The sequence below is a fragment of the Oryctolagus cuniculus genome, chromosome 17, assembly GCF_051225735.1.
Source record: "Oryctolagus cuniculus isolate XC-2025 breed Fujian yellow rabbit chromosome 17, ASM5122573v1, whole genome shotgun sequence".
NCBI lineage: Eukaryota > Metazoa > Chordata > Mammalia > Lagomorpha > Leporidae > Oryctolagus > Oryctolagus cuniculus.
The window spans coordinates 16,565,802-16,586,052 of record NC_142883.1 but is presented as its reverse complement, the minus strand read 5'-3'; the positions used below and the strand labels follow the sequence as shown (position 1 = coordinate 16,586,052).

The 20,251-nt window shown below is 42.3% G+C and overlaps 1 protein-coding gene across 1 annotated transcript in view; it reads left to right on the top strand.

The window, feature by feature from the left end:
* LOC100354814 (uncharacterized) overlaps positions 1 to 20,251 on the top strand; it is a 279,056-nt gene that overhangs the window by 19,854 nt on the left and 238,951 nt on the right. Inside the window, exon 3 of the mRNA XM_089318019.1 lies at positions 18,147 to 18,290. Coding sequence (XP_089174145.1) covers positions 18,147 to 18,290 — 144 coding nt within the window. The remainder of the gene's footprint in view (positions 1 to 18,146; positions 18,291 to 20,251) is intronic.

Below are 20,251 nucleotides of genomic sequence, written 5' to 3'. Positions count from 1 at the left end.
GATGTTGGCTGTGGGTTTTTCATAGATTGCTTTGATTGTATTGAGGAATGTTCCTTCCAAACCCAGTTTGCTTAGAGTTTTCATCATGAAAGGGTGTTGTATTTTATCAAATGCTTTCTCGGCATCTATTGAGAGAATCATATGGTTTTTCTTCTGCAGTCTGTTAATGTGGTGTATCACATTGATTGTCTTGCGCACATTAAACCATCCCTGCATACCAGGGATAAATCCCACTTGGTCTGGGTGGATGATCTTTCTGATGTGTTGTTGCATTCTATTGGCGAGAATTTTATTGAGGATTTTTGCATCTATGTTCATCAGGGATATTGGTCTGTAATTCTCTTTCAGTGCTGCATCTTTTCCCGGCTTAGGAATTAAGGTGATGCTGGCTTCATAGAAAGAATTTGGGAGGATTCCCTCTTCTTCAATTGTTCTGAATAGTTTGAGAAGAATTGGAGTTAGTTCTTCTTTAAATGTCTGGTAGAATTCAGCAGTGAATCCATCTGGTCCTGGGCTTTTCTTTGTTGGGAGGGCCTTTATTACTGTTTCAATTTCTGTCTCAGTTATGGGTCTGTTTAGGTTTTCGATGTCTTCCTGGTTCAATTTAGGTAGGTTGCATGTGTCCAGGAATCTATCCATTTCTGATAGGTTTCCCTGTTTGCTGGCATACAAGTCCTTGTAGTAATTTCTGATGATTCTTTTTATTTCTGTGGTGTCTGTTGTTACCTTTCCTTTTTCATTTCTGATTTTATCGATTTGGGTCTTTTCTCTTCTTTTTTTAGTTAGTTGGGCCAATGGGGTGTCAATTTTGTTTATTTTTTCAAAAAACCAGCTCCTCGTTTGGCTGATTTTTTGGAATGTTTTTCTTGATTCAATCCTGTTGATTTCTTCTCTGATTTTAATTATTTCTCTTCTCCTACTAGATTTGGGTCTGGTTTGCTGTAGGTTTTCTAGATCCTTGAGGTGAATAGAAAGCTCATCTATTTGGTGCCTTTCCAATTTCTTGATGTAGGCACCTATTGATATAAACTTTCCTCTTAACACTGCTTTTGCTGCGTCCCATAAGTTTTGGTATGTTGTGCTGTTATCCTCATTTACTTCCAGAAAGTTTTTGATTTCTCTTTTGATTTCTTCTATGACCCATTGTTCATTCAGGAGCATGTTGTTCAATCTCCATGTGTTTGCGTATGCTCTAGGGATTCCTGAGTTGTTCATTTCCAACTTCATTCCTTTATGGTCTGAGAAGCTGCATGGTATGATTCTAATTCTTTTGAATTTGCTGAGACTTGCTTTATGGCCTAGTATGTGGTCAATCCTAGAGAAGGTTCCATGTACTGCTGAGAAGAATGTATAATCTTTAGCTGTAGGATTGAAAGTTCTGTATATATCTGTTAGATCCATTTGGGCTATAGTGTCGTTTAAATCTACTGTATCCTTGTTGATCTTCTGTCCTATTGATCTGTCTATTTCTGAGAGTGGAGTATTGAAGTCCCCCAGTACTATTGTATTGGGGTCTAAGTCTCCCTTTAAGTCCGTTAACAAATCTTTTAGATAAACCGGTGCCCTGTAGTTAGGTGCATATACATTGATAATTGTTATATCTTCCTGTTGAATTGATCCCTTAATCATTATGTAGTGTCCCTCTTTGTCTCTCTTAACGGTTTTTGTGGTAAAGTTTATGGTGTCTGATATTAAGATGGCTACGCCTGCTCTTTTTTCATTTCTGTTGGCATGGTATATCTTTTTCCAGCCTTTCACTTTCAGTCTGTATGGATCTTTGTTGGAAAGATGTGTTTCTTGTAAGCAGCAAATAGATGGGTTTTGTTTTTTAACCCAATCAGCCAAACGGTGTCTTTTAACTGGACAGTTCAGGCCATTCACGTTCAATGTGACTAATGATAAGTGGTAACTTTGCCCTGCCATTTGCCAAAGATAAGTTCTAATATATGCTTTGAATTCCCTGTGATCTTTAGCTGTGAGCTTTCCTTCCTTGGTTTCCTTCCTTTACCTTCTTTCATATTGATGACCGTGTTTCTTTGTTTCTGTGTGTAACACATCTTTAAGCATCTTTTGCAGGGCTGGATGAGTGGCAACAAATTCTTTCAATTTCTGTTTGTTATGAAAAGTCTTTATTTCACCTTCATTCACAAATGAGAGCTTGGCAGGATATAATATTCTGGGCTGGCAGTTGTTCTCTCTTAGTACCTGGGCTATATCTCGCCATTCCCTCCTAGCTTGTAGAGTTTCTGATGAGAAGTCAGCTGTGAGTCTGATTGGAGATCCTCTGAGAGTAATCTGACGTTTCTCTCTTGCACATTTTAGGATCTTTTCTTTATGTTTCACTGTGGAGAGTTTAATTACAACGTGCCGTGGTGAGGGTCTCTTTTGGTCGTGTTTATTAGGGGTTCTGTGAGCTTCCTGTACTAGGATTTCTCTGTCCTTCTCCAAACCTGGGAAATTTTCTGCTAATATCTCACTAAAAAGGCCTTCTAATCCTTTCTCCCTCTCCATGCCTTCAGGAACTCCTAGAACCCGAATGTTGGGTTTTTTAATAGTATCCTGAAGATTCCCGACAATATGTTTTAGATTCCTAATTTCCTCTTCTTTTCTTTGGTCTGACTGTATCCTTTCCTGTTCTCTGTCTTCTAAGTCCGATATTCTCTCTTCTGCTTCTCCCATTCTGTTTGTAAGGCTCTCTATTGTGTTTTTCATTTGATCTATTGAATTCTTCACTTCAGTCACTATCCCAGTTTCCTGTTGTACTAGTTGTTTCGTTTCATTTTAATTCCTCCTTAATATTTCATTTTCACGAGAGAGATTTTCTATCTTGTCCATTAAGGATTTCTGTAGTTCAAGAATTTGTTTTTGAGAACTTCTTAATGTTCTTATCAATTTTTTGAGATCTGCTTCTTGCATTTCTTCTATGTCATCATCCTCATAATCTTGAATTGGGGTGTCTTTTTCATTTGAGGGCTTCATGGTGACTTCCTTGTTTTTATTACCTTGGTTTTTGCGTTTGTTATTTGTCATATTGGAGATATTTGGTTTCTTCACTGTGGTGCTTTTTCTTGTTATACTACGACTCTAGATTAAGTGGACTATCTGTTTTTGAGGGAGCCTTAGGGCTTGAGATGGGTGTGGCCTGAGAGCTCTGTTTGGTGTGCCTAAGGTGACACTCCCAGGTTAGGCGTGGTAAACCTCTCTCTCTCTCTCTCTCTCTCTCTTTTTTTTTTTGATTCAACAGGGAAGTTATTCTGCACAGCTGAACAAAGTTGGAGGTAGTTAGCAGGCGAATGATATACCCACAGGAGCCAGAGATCAGAAGCTCTTTCCCAAGGACCACACAGGGAATCTGTTCGGCCCTCGGAGTGGGCTCAAATTCTCCTTCAGTCTCCCACTGGGTTGCCAAAGTTACGGAATTGTAGCGTCTCTGGAGAGTGCTCACATGAATTCCGTGAGTTCTCTCCCCCACCGTCTCTTTTTTCACAGTCTCAGTTCAGTAGCACCATAAATTTACTAAGTCCTAATCTCCTGTTAATTCGCCCCACCCAGAGTCAGGTTTTTCTGCTAGGCTCAGGGCCGGTGCAGACCTGAGGTCGCTCTGCTTATGACGTATGTCCAAGATGGCGCCTGCTCTTTGTCTTGCTCGCCCTTGAGAGGTGAGCGGAGAGAGAGAAACCCGTGTCCATACCAGTCACCTTTTTTTTTTTCCCCCTCTCTCTCTTCCAGTTAGCTTGGTGAAGTCCCCCCCGCCCCGGGGGTCGTTCCCTCTAGTCTCCTCTCTCCGCTTGCCTGCCGGTGTCTCGGGTTATTGAGGTTCGGCTCACCTCGCGTTCCAGCGCTGGTGTGTTGAGTCTGCCGCTGATGTCCCGAACTGTGGGCTCCCACGCTCTCCACGCAGGTCTGCTCCCCTTCCAGCGCCGATGTGTGGACTCGGAGCCCTGGACTTCCCAAGTCTCCCCGCTGTTGCACTCCCCTTCGAGCACTTGCGGGCAGACCCTGCAGCTTGCGCAGCTCAGTCCCGCTGCTCGGCTTCCGCGGCTCAGTCCCGCGGCTCGGTCCTGCGGTTCGGCTTTCGCGCGCGGTGGGCGACCTTGTTCTCCCAGTAGGTCCTCCGATTCACGCCCACTGGATCCAGAAGAGTTTTGTCTGCAATATTTTCCTGGTTCTTTTTTCTGAGGCTACCGTAACTCCCCTTTTATTAAACTAAATTTTCCCGGACTATCGGTGCGCGCCCTCACTATTCCGCCATCTTGGCTCCGCCCCCTGATCATTTATTATAAATATAGGAAAAGAAACAAAAAAGAAAGAGATAAATAATATTAAGAACTCTGCATTTCACTGTAATCCTTCTCAGTTTTAATTGTTGATGTCCCATTAACATCTTTAGATTTTGCCAATCTCTTTACTTTTTAATATGGTTATTATTTTCAATTGTTTACTTTTTAGTTTTTATACTAAATATATGAATGGTTTACATACAAGAACACTTTGAATTTGTGTACACAGTTACTATTGCCAGGTTTTTTTTTTTTTTTTTTTTTTTTTTGACAGGCAGAGTGGACAGTGAGAGAGAGAGACAGAGAGAGAAAGGTCTTCCTTTGCCGTTGGTTCACCCTCCAATGGCCGCCGCTGCAGCCGGCGCACCGCGCTGATCCGATGGCAGGAGCCAGGAGCCAGGTGCTTTTTTTTCCTGGTCTCCCATGGGGTGCAGGGCCCAAGCACCTGGGCCATCCTCCACTGCACTCCCTGGCCATAGCAGAGAGCTGGCCTGGAAGAGGGGCAACCGGGACAGAATCCGGCACCCCGACCGGGACTAGAACCCGGTGTGCCGGCGCCGCAAGGTGGAGGATTAGCCTATTGAGCCACGGCGCCGGCTATTGCCAGTTTTATACCTTTTGATATTTTAATTTGTTAGCATCTCTTTTAGTTTGAAGAACTTCTGGCATTTCTTGTAGAATAGATATGGTGGTAATAGATTCTCACGATTTTTGTATGTCTATAAATGTCTTCATATCCAAAGGATAACTTTGGTAGAAACAGTATTCTTGGCTGTCAGATTTTCCCCTCTGTACTGTGAAGGTCTCATCCCACTCTCTTTTGGCCTTTGATGTTTCTGCTGAGAAGTCTGTAGTCAGGTGAATTGGAACCACTTTTGTTTTATTTTTTTTTTCTATTGTGTCAGATGACCACTTGAAACTGTGTAGCTTATCTTTGAGCTCACTGATCCTTCTGTTCGATCTGTTCTACAATTGATGCCTTCTATCACATTTTAAATTTTGTTTAGTATTGTTAGGAAAAGAATTACAGATTGGTGCTTCCTCGCATTGGGGCGGCAGCAAAATGTTAGGAGAAGAGGTGCAGAATAGAGAGGAGGCAGTGTATGAATTTACAGCCGGACCCAATTTATTCAGAGAAAATAAGTTTGTAGAGGTGGGTGACCAACTGCCCATGTACACAATGATGGAACACATGGCAGAAGGCCCCGACCCCAGGGACCAGGCCCTTTTATATTTTAGGAAGGCTGGGGATGGGGGTGGGGTAGGGGGCAACATGCTAAGGGAAATTCCTGGAACTGGTCTTTCTTTCTTTCTTTCTTTCTTTCTTTCTTTCTTTCTTTCTTTCTTTCTTTCTTTCTTTCTTTCTTTCTTTCTTTCTTTTTTATTTGACAGATAGAGTTAGTGAGAGAGAGACAGAGAGAAAGGTCTTCCTTCCGTTGGTTCACCCTCCAAATGGCCACTACGGCCGGAGCTGTACCGATCCCAAGCCAGGAGCCAGGTGCTTCTTCCTGGTCTCCCATGTGGGTACAGGGCCCAAGTACTGGGGCCATCCTCCACTGCCTTCTCGGGCCACAGAAGAGAGCTGGACTGTAGGAAGAGCAACCGGGACTAGAACTGGCACCCATATGGGATGCCAGTGCTGCAGTCGGAGGATTAACCAAGTGAGCCATGGCTCTGGCCCCCTGGAACTGGTCTTTCAAGTGTTCCAAGCAACTGATCTTTTGGGTGGCTGAGGGGTTGGGGTGGGGTATGAAGGCAATAAGATATGAAACATTGAAATTCAAGGGCAATAAATACATTCCAAAGTTTATCTCTTTTGGGCAATGAGGGAGAATGACTGAGGCTTATTTCCTTGTTCCATCAAGTATACTTTTGAGTTGAAGAGTTTCTTTTCTTTTAACTTTTATTTAGTAGATATAAATTTCCAAAGTACAGTTTGTGGATTAAATGGCTTTTTCCCCCCATAACTTCCCTCCACCACAACCCTCCCATCTCCTGCTCCCTCTCCCATTCCATTCACATCAAGATTCATTTTCAATTATCTTTATATACAGAAGATCAATTTAGTATATATTAAGTAAATATTTCAACAGCTTGCCCCCACACAGAACACAAAGTGCAAAATACTGTTTGAGCACTAGTCATATCATTAATTCACATTGAACTACACATTAAGGACAGAGATCCTACATGAGGAGTAAGTGCACAGTGACTCCTGTTGTTGACTTAACAAATTGACACTCTTTTTTAAGGCATCAGCAATCTCCCCAGGCTCTAGTCATGAGTTTCCAAGGCCATGAAAGCCCCCTGAGCTCACTGACTTTGACCTTATTTTGACAAGGCCATAGTCAAAGTGGAAGTTCTCCCTTCAGAGAAAGGTACCTCCTTCTTTGATGGCCCTTTCTTTCCACTGGGATCTCACTTGCGGAGATCTTTCATTTAGGTCCTTTTTTTTTTTTTTTTCTCCCCAGAGTGTCTTGGCTTTCCATGCCTAAAATACTCTCATGGGCTCTTCAGCCAGATCCAAATGCCTTCAGGGCTGATTCTGAGGCCAGAGTGCTGTTTAGGACATCTGCCTTTCTGTGAGTCTGCTGTATATCTTGCTTCCCATGTTGGATCGTTCTCTCCCTTTTTTATTCTATCAGTTAGTATTAGAGGACACTAGTCTTGTTTATGTGATCCCTTTGACTCTTAGACCTATCAGTGTGATCAATTGTGAACTGAAATTGATCACTTGGACTAGTGAGATAGCATTGGTACATGCAACCTTGATGGGATTGTATTGGAATCCCCTGGCACATTTCTAACTCCACCACTTGCGGCAAATCAGCTTCAGCATGTCCCAAAATGTACATCCCCTCCCTCTCTTATTCCCACTCTTATATTTAACAGAGATCACTTTTCAGTTAAATTTCAACACCTAAAAATAATTGTGTGTTAATTATAGAGTTCAACCAATAGTATTAAGTAGAACAAAAAAAATACTAAAAAGGATAAAGTATTAAATTGTACATCAACAGTGATGACAAGGGCTGATCAAGTCACTGTTTCTCATAGTGTCCATTTCACTTCAACAAGTTTCCTTTTTGATGCTCGGTTAGTTGTCACCTATCAGGGAGAACATATGATATTTGTCCGTCTGGGACTGGCTTATTTCACTCAGCATGATGTTTTCCAGATTCCTCCATTTTGTTGCAAATGACCGGGTTTCGTTGTTTTTGACTGCTGTATAGTATTCTATAGAGTACACGTCCCATAATTTCTTTATCCAGTCTACTGTTAATGGGCATTTGGGTTGATTCCAGGTCTTAGCTATTGTGAATTGAGCTGCAATAAACATTAAGGTGCAGACAGCTCTTTTATTTGCCAATTTCATTTCCTTTGGGTAAATTCCAAGGAGTGGGATGGCTGGGTTGAATGGTAGGGTTATATTCAGGTTTCTGAGGAATCTCCAGACTGACTTCCATAGTGGCTTGACCAGTTTGCATTCCCACCAACAGTGGGTTAGTGTCCCTTTTTCCCCACATCCTCGCCAGCATCTGTTGTTGGTAGATTTCTGAATGTGAGCCATTCTAACTGGGGTGAGGTGAAACCTCACTGTGGTTTTGATTTGCATTTCCCTGATGGCTAGTGATCCTGAACATTTTTTCATGTGTCTGTTGGCCATTTGGATTTTTTCTTTTGAAAAATGTCTATTGAGGTCCTTGGCCCATCTCTTAAGTGGGTTGTTTGTTTTGTTGATATGGAATTTCTTGATTTCTTTGTAGATTCTGGTTATTAAACCTTTTTTATTGGTTGCATAGTTTGCAAATATTTTTCCCATTCTGTCAATTGCTTCTTAACTTTCCTGTTTCTTTTGCAGTACAGAAACTTCTCAATTTGATGCAATCCCAATAGTTGATTTTGGCTTTGACTTCCTGTACTTCTGGGGTCTTTTCCAGGAAGTCTTTGCCTGTGTGTATATCTTGCAGGTTTTCTCCAATGTTCTCGAATAATTTGATGGTGTTGGGTCCTAGATTTAGGTCTTTAATCCATGTTGAGTGGATTTTTGTGTAAGGTGAAAGGTAGGGGTCTTGCTTCATGATTCTGCACGTGGAAATCCAATTTTCCCAGCACCATTTATTGAATAGACTGTCCTTGCTCCAGGAATTGGTTTTGGATCCTTGATCAAATATAAGTTGGCTGTAGATGTTTGGATTGATTTCTGGTGTTTCTATTCTGTTCCATTGGTCTATCCATCTGTTTCTCTACCAGTACCATGCTGTTTTGATTACAACTACCCTGTAGTATGTCCTGAAATCTGGTATTGTGATGCCTCTGGCTTTGTTTTTGTTGTACAAGATTGCTTTAGCTATTCGAGGTCTCCTGTGTCTCCATATGAATTTCAGCATCATTTTTTCCAGATCTGAGAAGAATGCCTTTGGTATTTTGATTGGTATCACATTGAATCTATAAATTGCTTATGGGAGAATGGACATTTTGATGATATTGATTCTTCCAATCCATGAACATGGAAGATTTTTCCATTTTTTGGTATCCTCTTCTATTTCTTTCTTTAAGGTTTTGTAATTTTCATCGTAGAGATCTTTAACGTCCTTGGTTAAGTTTGTTCCAAGGTATTTGATTGTTTTTGTGGCTATTGTGAATTGGATTGATCTTAGAAGTTCTTTCTCAGCTGTGACATTGCCTGTGTATACAAAGGCTGTTGATTTTTGTGCATTGATTTTATATCCTGCCACTTTGCCAAACTCTTCTATGAGTTCCAATAGTTTCTTAGTAGAGTTCTTTGGATCCCCTAAATAAAGAATCATATCATCTGCAAAGAGGGATAGTTTGACTTCTTTCTTCCCGATTTGTATCCCTTTAATTTCTTTTTGTTGTCTAATAGCTCTGGCTAAGACTTCCAGAACTATATTGAATAGCAGTGGTGAGAGTGGGCATCCCTGTCTGGTCCCAGATCTCAGTGGAAATGCTTCCAACTTTTCCCCATTCAATAGGATTTGGCCATTGGTTTTTCATAAATTGTTTTGTTTGTATTGAGGAATGTTCCTTCTATACCTAGTTTGCTTAGGGTTTTCATCATGAACGGGTGTTGTATTTTATCAAACGCTTTCTCTGCATCTATTGAGATAATCATATGATTTTCTTCTGCAGTCTGTTAATGTGGTGTATCATATTGACTGATTTGCACACCTTGAACCATCCCTGCATACCAGGGATAAATCCCACTTGGTGAAGTGGATGATCTTTCTGATGTATTGTTGCATTCTATTGGCCAGTATTTTATTGAGGATTTTTGCATATGTTCATCAGGGATATTGGTCTGTAATTTTCTTTCAATTGTGCATCTTTTTCCGGCTTAGGAATTAAGGTATGGTGGCTTCATAGAAATAATTTGGGAGGATTCCCTCTTTTTTGATCGTTCTGAATAGTTTGAGAAGAATTGGAGTTAGTTCTTCTTTAAATGTCTGATAGAATTCAGCAATGAAACCATCTGGTCCTGGGCTTTTCTTTGTTGGGAGGGCCTTTATTACTGTTTCAATTTCTGTCTCAGTTATATGTCTGTTTAGGTTTTCTGTGTCTTCCTAGTTCAATTGAGGTAGTTTGTATGTGTCCAGGAATCTATTCATTTCTAATAGATTTCCCTGTTTGCTGGCAAACATGTCCTTGTAGTAATTTCTGTTGATTCTTTGATTCTTTTTATTTCTGTGGTGTCTGTTGTTACGTTTCCTTTTTCATCTCTGATTTTATTGATTTGAGTCTTTTCTTTTTTTAGTTAGTTGGGCCAATGGGGTGTCAATTTTGTTTATTTTTTCCTAAAACCAGCTCCTCGTTTGGCTGATCTTTTCTAATTTTTTTTTTTTTTTGGATTCAATCCTATTGATTTCTTCTCTGATTTTTTTTGAATCTTTTTTTTTTTTTGACAGGCTGAGTGGACAGTGAGAGAGAGAGACAGAGACAGGGAGAAAGGTCTTCCTTTGCCGTTGGTTCACCCTCCAATGGCTGCCGCGGCTGGTGTACTGCGGCTGGCGCACCGCACTGATCCTAAGGCAGGAGCCAGGTGCTTCTCCTGGTCTCCCATGGGGTGCAGTCCCCAAGGACTTGGGCCATCCTCCACTGTACTCCCGGGCCACAGCAGAGAGCTGGCCTGGAAGAGGGGCAACCGGGACAGAATCCGGTGCCCCAACCGGGACTAGAACCCGGTGTGCCGGTGCCGCAAGGTGGAGGATTAGCCTAGTGAGCCGCGGCGCCGGCCTCTTCTCTAATTTTAATTATTTATCTTCTCCTACTAGATTTGGGTCTGGTTTGCTGCAGATTTTCTAGATCCTTGAGATGCATTGAAAACTCATCTATTTGGTGCCTTTCCAATTTCTTGATGTAGGCACCTATTGCTATAAACTTTCCTCTTAACACTGTTTTTGCTGTATCCCATAAGTTTTGATATGTTGTGCTGTTGTCCTCATTTACTTCCAGAAAGTTTTTGATTTCTCTTTTGATTTCTTCTATGACCCATTGTTCATTCAGGAGCATGTTGTTCAGTCTCCATGTGTTTGCATATTCTCTAGGGATTTCTGAGTTGCTAATTTCTAACTTCATCCCACTATGGTCTGAGAAGCTGCATGGTATGATTCTAATTCTTTTGAATTTGCTGAGACTTGCTTTATGGCCTAGTATGTGGTCAATCCTAGAGTAGGTTCCATGTACTGCTGAGAATGTAAATTTTTTTGTGTAGGATGAAAAGTTCTGTAGATATCTGTTAGAAGAGTTGTTGTTTGATTCTTAAAAATTATTTTTTTCCTGTCATAGCTCTATGTTAGTTCTTTGAGTAATTTCTCTGTGTCTCTTGAAGTTTATTGAATTTTGTTAAAAGGGATATTTTACAATCTCTTTCAAAATATTTGTAATATCAGTTCCTATCTGACTGATTTTTGATACCTTGATGCTTACTGGCATATGGCATTATCTGTGCATTGAAGGATTTGTTATTTAGTCTTCACGACCTGCCTTCATTTGTTTCTGTACTTCCAGAAATTCTAAGCAGCTGGCTTAATTTCTGTGATTCTGTAAACACTTCTGGTATTTTAACACTAGATGGTGCCATGAGTTGTGGTTTACTATGATTCTAGTTGACCCAACTACTAGAGCCATCATCTGCTGCCCCTAAGGTGCAGATTAGCAGGAAGCTGAAATACAGAGCAGAGCTGTGACTTGAACCTATGTACTGCGAAGTGGTATATGAGTGTCCCAAGCAGTGTCTTTATCATTCTACCAAATGCCTGCCTACAATTGGATGATTATTATTATTGCTGTTCAGTTCCTCTTATATTTTGGATATTAATCCTTTGTCAAAGGTATGGTTTTAAAATGTATTCTACTGTTTGATATATCTTTATTTTTTCTCTTTACTTGTCAATTGTTTCCTTTGCTGTATAGAAGCTTTTAGCTTGATATAATCCCATTTGTCTATTTTTACTTTTGATTCCTGTGCTTTTGGGATCCTATACAGAAATTCTTTATCCATTCCAGTGTCCTGAAGTATTTTCTTTTATAATTTCATAGATTCAGATTTTGTATGTAGGTCTTTAATCAATTTTGTCGCTCCCCCTCTTCATGGAGGAACGACACTAAACCCTGCCTAGGCTTCATATCCGAGTCACGGCACCATTATGTCGCTCCCCCTCTTCGTGGAGGAACGACACAGGACCCTGCGCTGTTCTTTCGTCTGCTCGGCCCTCCCCGGGTTTGCTGCTGGTTCTTCCCGGGTTGGCTACTGTCCCTTCCACCTCCGTGGAAGGGCAGTTCCCCCTGGCCACATTCCCCACTTCCGCAGGGGAGCGGCACACCGCCGGCCGGCTCTCTCGGGGGCTGCACAGGTGTTCCCCTTAGATGTTCCCCTTAGATGTTCCTGGTGCATGCCGTCTCTCTCCTCCTTTATAGTCCTCCTCTGCCAATCCTAACTCGGCTGCCCACACGCCGAGTACGCTGCTATCCTCCAATCAGGAGCAGGTCCTGCTGTTTATTGGTTGAACTGGAGGCAGCTGGGTAGAAGCTGTTTTCTCCTCTCCCAGCGCCATATTGTGGGAGAGCAGATGCATAGAATAAGTCTTAATTTGAGTAACTTAGTCTAGTCCGGGTTGCTCCCCACAGATCCCCCTTTCTTTTTATTTTTTGGCGTTGATACGCGCCTGTCTTCGGTGTCCTGCGGCACACACTCTGCTCTACTTGCTAGAGTTGCCACAGGTTCTTACAAGTCCTATCGATCAGGCAAACCGAATCCGGGTCCTCTCTTCGCCATGTTGTGAGGAGGTTTTTAGGCGCTGATGCGTGCCTGTGTTCGGTGCCCCGCAGCGCATGCTCTGCTCTGCCTGCAGGGGCTTACAAGCCCTAACAATCAGGCAAACCGAATCCAAGCCTTCTCATTGCCGTATTGTGGGGGAGACTTATTAGTGTTGATTCGTGCCTATCTTCGGTGACCTGCAGCTCATACTCTGGTCGAGCTGCCTGCTGGTGCTTACCGCCTTACTAATCAGGCAGACCGAATCCAAGCTCTCTCATTGCTGTGTTGTGGGGAGGCCTTATTGATGTTAATTCGTGCCTGTCTTCGGTGACCTGCGGCGCATAAGCTGCTAGCCGCCCGCAGGTGCTCATCGCCTCACTAATCAGGCAGACCGAATCCAAGCTCTCTCATTGCTGTGTTGTGGGGAGGCCTTTCTCTATTTCTCTATCTCCGGGCATTCCTATTTCTCCCATTTTACTTCTGTCTGCCAACATTCCTATTTCTCTCATTTTACTTCTAAACTTCTGTTTCTCTTATCCCCGCAGCTTCCCGCTCTCATTTTACTTCTAAACTTCTGTTTCTCTTATCCCCGCGGCTTCCTGGCGCCCGCCCCGAGGCTGCTTCTCGGCGCCTCGCCGCCCCGCGGCAGCTTCACGGCTCTGCGCGGCTTCCCGGCGCCTCGCCCCGCCGGCGGGCTCCCGGCTCTGCGCGGCTCGGCTTCGCGCGCACACTCCGCGGTCTCTCACTAGCCCCGCGTTCCCTATCTACTTGTGCCCCGCACGCTCTCTCTGCGCACGGCAGCCTCCGCGAGTCACACAGCCCCAGCTCACGTCTCCGCCACTAGTATTCAATCTAAGTTCCCCGGGCTAACCTGGCGAATTCAACCCAGCTCACGTCTCCGCCCCACGATTTGGCTTCCCGTCCTTTGCTCCCCGGGCTAATCAGATGGATCCCAACTGGGCTTACGTTTCCGCTTCTGGTTTTAACTTTTCGCCCCCTATTCCCGGGCTAACTTGAGAATCCCAAAGTGGCTTTCTTCTCTGCCTCGGCCTGCCCCCCGCGGCTTCAATTTCCCTAACATTTTTCTCTACCCGGTATGTTTCCCCAAGCTTTCTTCCAACAATACTCCTCCCTCATTTCTCCTGGCCTCTCCCCACAGTCCACATCCGAGTCTGTTTGTTCTAGCTTTCACTTTCGCTTTCGACCTTAGAGATTTCTCCCAGCTTCCCCCCGTAGTCCGTATCTGAGTCTATGCCTAGGCTTTCAATAGCTCCTTCCGGCACCTTTTTCGTCCGGCTTTTCCCTAGGCTGTTTGCTAGTCTCTCTCTCCGATATTTTCCACTTCTTCCCGTTTCTTCCCTCCTAAGTTTCATATCCGTCCTAGGTTTCCTATCCGAGTCACGGCACCATTATGTCGCTCCCCCTCTTCATGGAGGAACGACACTAAACCCTGCCTAGGCTTCATATCCGAGTCACGGCACCATTATGTCGCTCCCCCTCTTCGTGGAGGAATGACACAGGACCCTGCGCTGTTCTTTCGTCTGCTCGGCCCTCCCCGGGTTTGCTGCTGGTTCTTCCCGGGTTGGCTACTGTCCCTTCCACCTCTATGGAAGGGCAGTTCCCCCGGCCACATTCCCCACTTCCGCAGGGGAGCGGCACACCACCGGCCGGCTCTCTCGGGGGCTGCACAGGTGTTCCCCTTAGATGTTCCCCTTAGATGTTCCCCTTAGATGTTCCTGGTGCATGCCGTCTCTCTCCTCCTTTATAGTCCTCCTCTGCCAATCCTAATTCGGCTGCCCACACGCCGAGTACGCTGCTCTCCTCCAATCAGGAGCAGGTCCTGCTGTTTATTGGTTGAACTGGAGGCAGCTGGGTAGAAGCTGTTTTCTCCTCTCCCAGCGCCATATTGTGGGAGAGCAGATGCATAGAATAAGTCTTAATTTGAGTAACTTAGTCTAGTCCGGGTTGCTCCCCACAAATTTTGAGTTGAGTTTTGTTTATAATGAGAGGGGTCTAAGTTTTGTTCTTCTGCATGTGGATATCTAATTTTCCCAGCGTCACTTATTGAAGAAACTGACCTTTCTCTAATGTATTTATTAACCTCTTTGTTATTGGTTATTAGTGTTTTCTTGATTATAATCTTGTTCAAATCACTTAATCTAAATGTAATATATAAATAATTACTCTACATAATAAATATGAACTATCTTGTGTGCTTCATAGGAATTTTTTGAGAGCAAATTAAGTTATTTCCATAGAAATGCATCATAGGCTATAAAGGACCAGTCAAACATAAAGTATATCATTCCAGAGGATTAATAAAAATAAAAAAATAGAGATTATATGATGAAATAAGGGCAAAAACAGACCACCCATATGAGAAGATCAACAGTAATTGAATGAGAGAAATAGAATAGTAGATATACTTGACCCTAGGATAGAAGAATGGAAACTATGAGGATGTGTAGAAAAAAATACTGAATATCAATAATGAAATAACAGACATTTTCTTCATACATTTGGTATGCACAGTGAAGACTGAGTAAGTATTATAATATACAATAAGGTTTTTGTTTTTTAGGTGCCTAAAGTGAGATTGAAAAAAAAATTTAAAACAGTGCACTAGGGCATGTTAAGCCGCTGCCTGAAACACTGGTATCCCAAATAGACACTGATTTGAGTTCTGGCTACTCTATTTCTGATCCAGCTCCCTGCTTATGCACCTGGAAAAACAGCAGAAGATGGTATTAGTGCTTGGGCCCCTGTACCAAGTTGGAAGACCTGAAAGAAGCTCTTTGCTCTGGGCTTCAGTCTGGCCCAGTCATGGCTGTTGTTGCCATTTAGGGAGTAAATCAGTAGATGAAAGATCTCTCTCTCTCTCTCTCATCGTAACTCTGCCTTTTAAGTAAATAAATAAATCTTAAAAAAAGAAATAGTACACTGTATCATATGGCATTAGCTATAAGAGCAACAGGTAGATAAAAGGTGTAAGAATGAACAATGATAATATGGGAAAGATTGAAGGAGCAAATGGACATTTGGTTGTTGAATTAAGAATAAGAATTCAGTTGGGCATTCTTGATGGTCAAAGGACGTATTAGATAGGAATGATCTGATGTCTATGGAGAGTACTAAGGAATGTACTTTGCAAAGTACAGGATGCCTGAGTTGAAGTTTCTCCCAAATTTATAATAAAATTTTAAAGTATACTACAGCTATCATATTGCTAGGTGTTTTTTTCTAGTTAGAAAAATTTTGCCTGCACACAAAAGCAGTGTCAGCAAACTTATACCTAGGAAATCCAATCATCACAGTTAGAGGTTATAATTCCAGATCTCAACATACAAAATTTAGATTGACCATTCTGTTTTTTGATAAATATGGATTTTTCCTAAATAGAATAGGTAAGTTCTGTGAAGTGATGAGTAGGATATTTACTTTCAGTAACAAAAAAAATTTCTACAAAATCTTTCAGAACGTCAGGAATTTCTACCATGATGAAATTCTTTTGAACCAAAGTATTTTATGTGTATTAGGCTATCAAACTGTTTACTAGAAGGGAGATAGGCATGTGGGAATAAATCTCCCCCGATATATATTTTTTAAAGATTGGTTTATTTGAGATGCAGAGTTATAGACAGAGGGGTTTTCCATCTGCTGATTCACTCCCCAAATGGCCGCAATGGCCAGAGCTTGGCTGATCTAAGGCCAGGAGCCAGGAACTTCCTCCTGGTCTCACATGTGGATGCAGGGGCCCAAGCACTTGGGCCATCTTCCACTGTTTTCCCAGGACATTAGCAGAGAGCTGGATCAGAAAAGGAGCAACTGGACACAGTCCAGCGCCTATATGTGGTTCCGCGGCTGAAGGCAGAAGCTTAACCTATTACACCACAGCACTGACCCTCCCCCTAACATTAACATTAGTTTTCAATTATTAAAAAAAAATGATTCTCAGGCCCATCAAGGTGGCATGTATGTGTACATCTCACTAGTTAAAGTGATCAATTTCAGGTCACAATAGATCATAATGATAGGTCTAAGAGTCAAAGGGATCACATAAACAAGACTAGTGTCTTCTAATACTAACTGATAGAATAAAAAAGGGAGAGAACAATCCAACATGGGAAGCAGGATACACAACAGACTCATAGAATGGCAGATGTCCTAAACAGCACTGTGGCCTCAGAATCAGCCCATAAGGCATTTGGATCTGGCTGAAGAGCCCATGAGAGTATTTTAGGCATGGAAAGCCAAGACACTCTGGCAAAACAAAACAAAACAAAACAAAACAAAACACCTAAATGAAAGATCTCTGCAAGTGAGATCCCAGTGGAAAGAAAGGGCCATCAAAAAAAGGAGGTACCAGGCCGGCGCCGTGGCTCACTAGGCTAATCCTCCGCCTAGCGGCGCCGGCACATCGGGTTCTAGTCCCGGTTGGGGCGCCGGATTCTGTCCCGGCTGCCCCTCTTCCAGGCCAGCTCTCTGCTGTGGCCCGGGAGTGCAGTGGAGGATGGCCCAGGTGCTTGGGCCCTGCACCCCATGGGAGACCAGGAAAAGCACCTGGCTCCTGGTTCCTGCCATTGGATCAGCGCGGTGCACTGGCCGCAGGGCGCCAGCCGCGGTGGTCATTGGAGGGTGAACCAATGGCAAAAGGAAGACCTTTCTCTCTGTCTCTCTCTTTCACTGTCCACTCTGCCTGTCAAAAAAAAAAAAAAAAAAAAGGTACCTTTCTTTGAAGGGAGGAGTGAACTTCCACTTTGACTATGACCTTATCGAAATAAGATTGAAGTCGGTGAACTCAAAAGGCTTCCATAGCCTTGGCAACTCATGACTAGAGACTGGGGAGATTGCTGATGCCTTAAAAAAGAGTGTCAATTTGTTAAGTCAACAACAGGAGTCACTGTGCACTTACTCCTCATGTAGGATCTCTGTCCTTAATGTGTAGTTCAATGTGAATTAATGATATAACTAGTACTCAAACAGTATTTTACACTTTATGTTTCTGTGTGGGTGCAAACTGTTGAAATCTTTCCTTAATATATACTAAATTGATCTTCTGTATATAAAGATAATTGAAAATGAATCTTGATGTGAATGGAATGGGAGAGGGAGCGGGAGTTGGGAGGGTTGCAGGTGGGAGGGAAGTTATGGGGGGGAAAAGCCATTGTAATCCATAAGCTGTACTTTGGAAATTTATATTTACTAAATAAAAATCAAAAAAAGATTTTCTTAGTAGAAGAATTGTCAGGATAATACAAGTTAAATTTTGATGAAGAAATGAGAAAGAGGAAAATTGATATGGAATAACTGGACATATCAGGAAAGTATGTGGGAAGCACAGATAGAAGGGACAAATACCAAAGTTCAATTCCTTGTGTGAGTTTGCCTTATATTTGATCTTTACATACTTGAAATGAGAGTTAAATACATATGTATATATCAAGAGAGAGTTTAAAGCAAATTATACTGTGCTTTGTATAATATTAAAATAAAAATGCCAGGTATGTATACTAAATTTTTTATTTATACTCTAAGTATATTCTCTAGAATTTCATTATATATAAATTGAAAATATTTTCTTTTTTTAGAGGTTAATGAACTTGCAAAGGCTTTAGACACGGTCAACAGTGAAAAAATTGATTTTGATGAAGTAAAATCTACACTGAAAGGCCTAGGGATTTGTTTTCCAGAGGAAGAATTACAGGTGGTGCTCTCCTCCATTTCTGTTGATAGTAAGTATTTCTTTCCTTTTCGAAGTCATTTGTTACACGTAAAGGTAGTGTATACTTTCAGTCATAAAGCGTGGTTGTGCTTAAGATGCTAAGGGTGACTGGAGAAATAGATCATTGTAGGTAGAGTGATTAGGAATCAAATGTGGTGGGTTCAACAAGAGTAGCATTTTACTTTTAGGGTTGAGTGAGTATTTATTCTAAATTACCCTCATACTGATTTTATTAGGGAATTATAATCCCCTCATACTGATTTTATTAGGGAATTATAATCTTCCCCTCTCTTTCTAATTTCTTTACTTTCTGAGATTTGAATCACAGATTCATATTGGTCAGAAACTGTAACATTGTCTTAAGCCCATGAAGCAGAGGCCCAATCTTTAGTGTGGTAAGGCTATTAACCAATTTTGTTTTCCCAGAATCCTCAGAGGATTATACTGGTGTTTTTGGAATCCTGCCAGTGGAATGTTTAGTTTACCTATAGAGCCTATGGTGTTGTTTTTCTTCATAAGTCCCAAGTATATGTGTGATAGAAGGAAAAAATATTGTAAACTTCCTTTATTAATATATATTTACTCAGAAGTATAGTCTTCTTAGATATGGTTAAGTTTGATTTATGATATTTATCTTCTGGTGGATAAATTGTCTTCCATGAAAATATCAGCAGTATTAGTAGGATTTGCAATGCTGAAAAATTAGGAGAACATAATATCAGAGAGGAAACATACTAAAAACAATGGTCCTAATTGGCTGAGATATGCTTGAAATCTATAAAACTTGGGAGAAAAAAAATGGCAGATTAGGGGGCAGCGTGTTTTACAGGGCTATGGATAAACAGTGAGGAGAAAAGTGTAGGAGGTATACTCTTGGTGGAGAACTGGAGAGAAAACCACCTGGGAAGCCCCACGGGAGGAGGTGAAACAGTGTGAACCTATGTGATGGGTGCTGACATGCAGCCTATGCAGCTGCAATGGCGGAGAGCTGGAATTGGAGGCAATTTAGAGATGGAGGGGAGGTCGGATTGCACCAATCCATGGTGATAGAGCCAGAGAGAGCGTGTGGCATGAGTCTAGACTGGAGCCCCGAGGGCTGGTGGTTGCTGGAGTCTCCTGTGGTCCTAGTGGAAGTGGAGGAGGCATTTGAGTCAAACCAGTCTCTCCAAAACAGAACCCATGATCTGGTTTAGAGAGGGTAGGCGCCATTTTGCAATAGGGCAACAACTACAGAAGCCTGAAGGTGTGCACATAACAGTTCACTGAGATGGGGCATCTGAACACAGTGCTGGCAGCAGCAGAAGGCAGGCACTTGGCCAGTGACTCTGATGTGCATGTGTGATCCAGGGCTTCAAGTGCAGCCCCTACTGACTCAGAGCTTGGCTGAGAGGTGGCTGGGCATCTATGAGGACAGACGGGTGCCTGCTCCAGCAGCACCTTCTGGACTTGTTGACTGTGGGAACCTTGCATGCTGAGACCTTGGGGACTCTGTGGCTACATGAGAAGATGTAGGATGTGGCTGGGTATTGAGTACTATCATGCCCAATTTGGGTGTTACCCTGGAAACTCTCCCCACCCTAGAGCATTGACCAGAGCCCCCTGGCCATACCCATCACATACCTCCTGATAATCACTGAAAGTACAGACATTCTGCTGAACCACGGAAGCATTGCCCCAAAGATAAAAGCCATCAGAAGAAAAAATTAAAAATCAGCTCTACAAAGGCTGAAAAATAAGAGCTGAAATTCAACAAATAGGAATAAGGAAGTCACCATGACCTCCTCCCCTAGAGAAACACAACAATATTTCAGTATTAGAATGTGAAGATGAAGAGATTGAGGAAATGCCAGAAATGGAATTTAGAAAACTAATCACAGGATTACTAAAAAAAAATCAGAAGCAAATCCATGAACTAAAGAAAACCATATATGAGATTAATGAAAATTTTTCACAGGAAATTGAGAACTTAAA